At 45.6% G+C, this 7853-nt stretch overlaps 1 protein-coding gene across 1 annotated transcript; it reads right to left on the bottom strand.

Moving 5' to 3' along the window:
* Nucleotides 1–221: 221 nt before the first annotated feature.
* On the bottom strand, nt 222–822 carry ORAI1 (ORAI calcium release-activated calcium modulator 1). The gene has a single exon (XM_010140768.1). The coding sequence runs from the start codon at nt 820–822 to the stop codon at nt 265–267; it is 558 nt and encodes a 185-aa protein (XP_010139070.1). The 3' UTR covers nt 222–264.
* Nucleotides 823–7853: the final 7031 nt, after the last annotated feature.

The following is a 7853-nucleotide window of genomic DNA, read 5'->3' as shown; positions in this document are numbered from 1 at the left end:
GCATTAACAAGAAGCGATCTAGACGATGCTCACAAGAGGAGGGAGGCACATGCGGTTCCAGATAACCCTCCGGCCATTCCTTTGGATGTCAGATTGCCAACATCGTACGAAGGGAATGACATTTTTTTCCCCTCTCTAAAGGGTTAGAACATCACTTACAATCTCTCCTTAAACAGTAATCGACAGTTCGACCAGTTCATCCATAGGGGAGTTGACATAACGGGGAGAAGCAGAACAGCGGGTTTATTTTCTTTAAGTACAGGTTTACGCAAAATGGGTGACAGCGGAGGAGATGGCATCACCTCTGTGATCCAGCTGATCCTGGAGCCGTGCAAATTCAGCAAGTTCGTTCAGTTCTTGGAACTGCCTGTCTGTTTTATGGCTCACCAGTGACCTGTAGAAGTGGACCGCAAACACAATGAAAATCAATCCAAAGGGAACCATAATAGATGTTGATGCAATGGCTGCTGCCTGTCCTGATGTGATGGTAGAGTTGCTCTGGAGTGGATTATCAGTCTTCTTCTTTAAAGGAAGAAACTTCACCCAACACAGTAGCACCACCTCTGCAAGAAAAAGCAAAGTCCCAATGACAGTAGAAAACGCCCACGCCAGCTCGATGTGCCGATGCATACGCTCGTGAGGAGATTCCTTCACAGAGTTGAGATTATGCACGTTGCTAACGGCCTCTATGTTGGGCAGAATGCAGGTGCTTATCATGAGGGCAAAGAGGTGAACTGCCACGAGGACGGTAGTACAGGCACTGAAGGCGATCAAGAGGCCCGGAGGGTAGTTGTGGTCTGTGTCTATCTGCACTTCTACCATAGCCACCTGGAAAGGAAAGGAGAGAGAGATGCGATCACCTACGTTACCTATTACTTCACTACAGATTGCGCACAAAAGCTCTTAACAGCACAACCACTTTGCCCCCTCCAGATCACCCCAAAAAAACCAGCTGAACTTTGTGATCAGCCTACTTGGAACTCTCAAAGTGAAACACTTCTTTTTTCCTGTGTTATATTGTAGAGGCAGCTTTTGATCTTCCACTGTAGGTTATAAATTTTGCTGGCTATCCCGTACACCTGTAGAATAAATACTGTATGGAGTCTTTTGAACTACCTGTAACACCAAAGTCTGCAAAGGCAGCGGGCTGCCTGTCGCAGTCGTGGGGGTCCTTTCTCCTTGGGTATGTTTGTAAGTTCTGAAGAGGAGCAGCCGTTCATTAGAAAGATTACCTTTCCGTGGGGCTCTCAGCTACGTTCTCTCACCCAAAAGTAGTATTTAGGCAGACTCTAGAACACAGATTCAGAACATCAAAGTCTCCACAATGTCCATGGCAGCCAAACATTAAAGGCTGGAGGAAGGAGAAACAGGAGTCTCCCAGAAAAGATAATACAGAGTGCTCCCAGACGTCTCTAGCTCCACTTTCTCTGGAAGCTGCATCTCGCCTCATCTCTGGGCGAGCAGTGCTGTCGTGAAGGTGCTCCAGGGACCAGACCTTCACTATCATATGCAGCCGTGCCCTCTATACAGATCTCCCAGCATGCCTGTGCTTAAGGGGCAGAAATTAGCATTAAATAACAGCACTAGGAAACTCATACATGCAACTGAAATATTTTTGATACAGAAAATTAACTAGAATGCCTTTTAATAGGTTTTAAAACTGTCAGGTGGTTTGATGCGTGTGCAGTTGATGTGTGACATTAATCCCAGCAGCTCTCTTGAAAAATAATCTTTCCAGATAAATTTGCCTTTCAAACAAAGCACAGTTCCAGAGGGGATAACGCACCAATGTCTCTCTGTTTAGTGCTCTTTCTCAAAGGAGCGTGTTAAATAGACAAAATACGTTTAAAATGTAGAGGGGGAAAAAAAAAATCTAACAGCAATCTTAAATGTGAACAGGCAGACACCATGAGGAAGACGCAGAGGCTGCCACTGGGCACAGTTCAGACTGACCCCCACCAGCCCTTTCTGCACCTTGGCTGCCCACTCGTGATCCTTGGGGGAAATGACTCAATTGTCTGCCCAGCAAAAGCTACCCCTGTTAAGGTGGTGATGTGCCAGCTTAGCAAGCTGGGCTGTCTGCAGCGCCTCTGACGAGCAGCGAAGCTGGCACGGACCCGTGGAACTGAGGGGGACGCAGCTGTACCAGACCTCAAACTCTTGGCAGCATAAGCTATGCCCAGCGCTTCTGTAACGTACCAGTTTGCCCTCGAACAGGCCATGAAACCAGTTCATACACCACAGTGCCTGAAACAAATCGGGTCTCTTGAGTCCCCTTGGTAGAGGTTTAGCCCATTACCACATGCCACCATTAATGGTTTAGACTGTACTCAGCCTGTAGCACACACCTCAAACACCTCGGTTCTCATCAAACTGATAGGAAGAAAATGTCATAAAGTACAGATGCAGAGACAGGAACGAGGACCCCAAACCAGTAGGAATACTCAAACCTCACTATTTTGCAAGAGCATCATCTTATGCTCCCAGAACCAGCGTGTTCCAGGACACCGGAACTCTAACCGCTAACACACATGGATTAAGCCAGCTGAGGGTTTTGCTCAGACGTGTTTCAACAGGCATTTAAGGCCATGTGCCAATATTTTAATTCCTTTATTGAAAGCTTTTATCGTCATAAGCCGAACCACCCAGTCAACTAGCAGTTTCCAAGCATTAGAAGAAACTCAAGAAGAAATTATATTAATGCATATACAATTCTTGCTCAAAGATTTTAAAATACCATATCTCCATGATGTGAAACTTCCCATTTGAGAGGATAAACATCAGGTCATCAGGTCCCTCTTCTGCAGGATTGCTTGCTAGGTCCCAATGCTCTGCTGGGATGTTGGGTTTTCTGTGTTTTTCAGAGAATAATTGCAATCCTTCTCCACTGAGGATTCATTTTCATACTTACCAAAGATTTTTTCTTGTAAATTTTCTGCTGCATGTCTAGATTCAAAATCATCCAGCATGGCAAGACATTTTAATCCCTTACCCTGGTACTGATTTATGTTAACCTAACCATGACACTAACGAGCTTCATAAGATGATTATGTTTTAAGAACTGACGTACTTGAAGACAGTTTATATTTCTATTAATCAATGTCTCCATGTAATAATGATATCAAGCATCTGCTTCTGATCTTCAGTCAGACTCTCTTGATTCCAACATGTCCAGGAGCTACTGTTCTCTTCCCACGTGAACAGAGCATCAAGAAGAAAGCTTTCCTTCCTCCTCTCAGCCTAGCCCAAGCTAAAAAGAAATGCTAGATAATTACCACTGACAGAATCACAGGGACAACTAACTATTAAAAGGAGATGTCCCAACAAGCACCCAAAGTATTCCTGGGTTACAAAGACTTTATTTTAAGAGTGACCCCAGAGCACACTACAGACCTGCTTTGTGCAAGAAGTTTGTTGGGTACGTGCATCCCAAATCATCTCTCAGAAGAGTTTTCTGAAATCCAGCAAGGCTGTAGCTGTTACTTAAGACTTGTCACAATTCACCCTGTGAGCAGGAAGGGTGTAACTTTGTTCAGCTCAAATCATATCATGCGATTACTTACCATAATTCCAAGTGTCCTCCCCCTTCAAGAATAATTATGGGTAGCATCAGCATTACTTGAAAGGTAGCCTAAGTGCTAGTCTTCTAATGTGTGCAAAATAAAGTGGCAGCCAAGTAGCCACCACCACACACACTGCCAGTTATTCCCGGTTTGGGCCGCTAACGAGGTGCGAATACGGCAGCAGGCAGGGCAGTAAGCCACCCCAACCTTGAAGCCTCACGTACACCTTCACACAGCTGACAGCTGCAGAGGGGAGGCCACCAAGGGGAGGGCAAGCTCCCAAAGGAGACTCCTAGAAAAGACCGGGGCACTCCTCAGGGGGTGTGCACACCTGGACCAGTTCCAGCATCCTCTCCCAATTCAGTCCCTCCCACAGCAGGTTTCATGCCAGCACAGCCCTGATGCTAAGCAGCAAGGGAGTGCAACGTTGGAAGGACACTTGCAGTGAAGTCACACTTGGCCATCCTGCCAACACGCAACACGACCTCCTCCTTGGCTGCAACCAAAGAGAAGAGCACTGGCTGCATCGACTGCTGGGCCAGGAAAGAGCCTACACCAAAGAGCGTAACAGCAGTGCTAAAAGGGAGACAGTATCTGCCAGCTTTGAGGGAAAGTGTCACAATTTACCTGCTTGGAAGACTACAGCAGCTGGAAAAACACTTCTATTGACGCTGAAGGGATCATAGCTTTATAGGCTCAGCCCTCCAAGGGGTGAGTGTAAGAGACCCCCACACCAAACACCCAGAGTACGCTTACCCAAGACAGACACATTAGGTGCAGCTCCACAACACGCTGACAACTCTTTGCAGACTCTTAAGTTCTCCAGGGGAGTTTGACATTTTTCCAAAACCGACCAGTGACAAAATGTGACAGAAGTTAGAGGGTTCGTACATAAGAAATAAAAGACATAGAAATTTTTCCTGGGTTCACAGACAGGACAGGAAAAAAATGACACTGAAGCTAACCAGCTGGCACCGAGTTACAGCTGTAACTGACACTGGAGTGAGAAACACTCTACAAACAGGAGTGGGGGAAGCAAGGAAACACTCCTCTTTCCCATTCATTCAGGATGAGCAGACACTTCAGAGCTCACTCCAAATGGAGACTTTTGTGGAGGCTGTAGGATGCAGAATGCCTGGAGGATTTAAAAGTCGACTGGAGCTGATGGAAAGTCTCCACTGAGGCAAAGCCTCCTTGTGCTCATGCCTGGCAGAGTAACTCCAGCTCGACCCCAAAATGAAAAACCAGTCATGTTTTCTGTCTCATCACACTGTCAGGGCAACTAATTTGGGAACCCTTTCCCTATAAACTAGCAGAAAAACTGCCAACTCTTTTCAGTTGCAGGTCTCTGATCTTTACTTCCTGGACCAAGCCTGAGCCAGGAATCTAAAACAAAAAGCTCCATTTCTCATTATGAGTCCCTGTGCCTGTTTTCAAACAGTGGTGTCTGCAGAGCATCAGAAGTTCTCTCCTTTGCTCACGCTGCAATTTCAAAATGCACAGATCACAACTGCTCTTCTAAGGCAGCGCTTGCAAAACCAGGGCCCCAGTGAGCTCCGCTGGTATGATCCGAATCCATGCAAAGCCTCAACTCATGGGCACACGCTGAGGTTCCACACAGGAGGATGTTTTTCTCTGCCCTCTATTCAGTTTCCACACTGGCTCAGAAGACAGGTTCTTCAGGGCAGCAATTATCATTGATGTTTGCACAGTAGCCAATACAGTGTATTTCAGCACCTTCTTCACCACTTTCAAAGCTGCTTTGAACACTTGCCGCATGATTTCTACTGCGCAGCCACCATGCTGCAAGCATCCTGCCCTGCTGCATAAACATAGAATAACATAGGCTGGAAGACACCTCAGGAGGTCATCTGGTGTAATTCCTGGCTCAAAGAAGAGCTAACTTCAGCTTCAGATCATCCTGCAGATATGACTGTCAGACTCAGTACAGCCCTTGATGGGAACTACAGCTTCTTGACAACAATAAAGGACTCTCATGACATTATGACGCGGGACTGGAGCCCTCATAAGCCTAACAAAGGTGGACATTCAGCTGTTTTCACAAGATAACTGAATTTGGGCACACAACCACATTAAGGCAGGTATGTTAAGGGGTTGCTGAAAGAAGTATTCAGGGAAAATATGACATGACAGACAACAATCAGAATCAAAACGAAGAACTGTGGTAAAAAGCCACCCATGTAGCAGGTCATATTGACATGCAAGACTTTCAACACAGGAAAAAAGGTAACTGCTCTTTGTTACCATGTGTAATAGCAACAGCAGCGAGCAGAGTACCTGACAGCTTTCCGACTTAACCACAGGCTTACATCTTTTCCAGAACCAGTAGCCACTTGCTGCAGAGAAAAGGAAATAATACAGATTTACTCGAGGTAAGGCATTTTATCTGTGAGCTATTTATAGATGACTTCCTCTCCTCTCCTTCCCCGCAAAGATGACTCTGAGCTCTGGTTGGCAGGAATATAACATCAGCTGGGAGCCCGCGCTGTACCTGCTATTCCACCTCTCGTGGTATCAACTACAGCTGCAAGTCACGACTGAGCTCAGCATGCCATGGTCGGACACGTTCAAACTGGACAGAGCCGCAGCCAATTCCTACTCCTCTCTGCTGGTCACACTTCTGTGTCTTGAGATTCACATCACAAGGTTATTCCAATAACAAATTCCATCTTCTGCCTCACTGCTTGTCTATGTGTGGGGCCAGAAAGGAAAGGCGAGCACGAGACGGGTGTCACAGCATCATTGGAAATTAGCACTCCTCTGGCTGGCTCCTCAGCCCCCCAGTCAGCCTGTCTCTGCTTTCCTGACAGTACTACCAACTCCCAGAGACAGAGGCACAGAGCCAGACTCTCATTGTGTCTGCACCATTCACTGAGAGTGATAAACAACTCATAGAAAGAATCTGTATGAGCCAGAATCAGTCACCAGAATCAAAGAAGGTAAGTCAAAATAACGATCTTATTATTGGTTCTATACAGAAGAGGAAGTAAATATCATATATCCATTAGTCTAGAATCTTGCCTGTTTCAGAGTGGCAAAACACAGTAATATTTGCTAAAGCTAATACTGGAACACAAATACAGGATTTAATTTTATTTTGCCAGTAAACATGAAAAGGCAATACCTATATATATAATCAGAGTAAATGACTGAGCTGGTGGCATCTCTACAGTGTTACTTACAGTAAATCTGTTTGATAAAACAGCCCAGCAGGGAGAAGAGACAGTGGCTCAAATCACCTTTACATCCTCCAAACTACCACAGCCACTCCAAGACAGAGAAGAGTTAAGAGCCCTAAGTGCTGCCTGCCCTGCTCGGCTGTAACCTTGAGACAGGGATGCTCAAAGGAGCAACAAAACCTTGCTTTCATGACTGGAATAGAAGAAACCTTTTATATGGGTGAAGGCTCATCAGAGTACAGTTCTAACCTGTAAATGCAATAGCGATATAAAAGTCAAGCGGCATGAACCTGGGCCTGTAATGCTTCCCTGCAGGTTACAAAACACGGCTGTTTCCTGTTATTCTACCAGCAATCCAGTTAAACGCAGCTAAAACAGCTTCTGCAGAGAGACCATTTTAGTATTTAGAACCGCAGAGCAACCTTTCCTGCACAAGGACGATGCTGCTGTCTCGAGTGTCTGTGCAGCGCTGACAGCAGCGGGGCCAGGCCCTACCTAGCATCACCTCCACATCTACCGCTGCTATGGAAATCAGCTTCAGAAATACTTATCAGTGCAGTCAGTTTTCTACAAAACATGACTCAAGCTGTCTTCAGAAGACCCTGCTGGCGCTATTTCAGAGGCAAGAGATGACAGTTCTTTGATGATATTCAATATTTGAAGCATATATATTACCACCTAGACTACAGTCTAGTCGGCTTGAATCAGAGGAGGTATTTAAAAGAAAACTGTGCTGTCTGGTAAATAACGTCCTCCAAATCCTAAACATAACGAAGCCAACCAGAGCGTGTAATTCAGACCCTTAGTTTAGGGGTACCTCTAAACCAAAACTAATCATAAAAACAGGTTTTTAATAATTCTTCTTCATGAAAGCTTAACACCTCTTGAGCTCGAAACCTGGCTGGGCATTTCATCCCCCACACACCACTGACCCAGGCAATCTCTTGACTTTGCCATGTATCATTTGACCGGGTGTGTGCAACCAGTCTTGACGGAATAAACTTTGCAAAATGGCTGCAGTTATACACAAAATTAATCCAAAATAAAGGAACAGTTTAGCTGGGATAAACTCGGCTCAAACTAGAGGATG

Source organism: Buceros rhinoceros, unplaced genomic scaffold, assembly GCF_000710305.1.
Source record: "Buceros rhinoceros silvestris isolate BGI_N320 unplaced genomic scaffold, ASM71030v1 scaffold25937, whole genome shotgun sequence".
Classification (NCBI taxonomy): Eukaryota; Metazoa; Chordata; class Aves; order Bucerotiformes; family Bucerotidae; genus Buceros; species Buceros rhinoceros.
The sequence above is the reverse complement of the archived record's forward strand: the minus strand, read 5'-3'. Positions and strand labels throughout refer to the sequence as shown.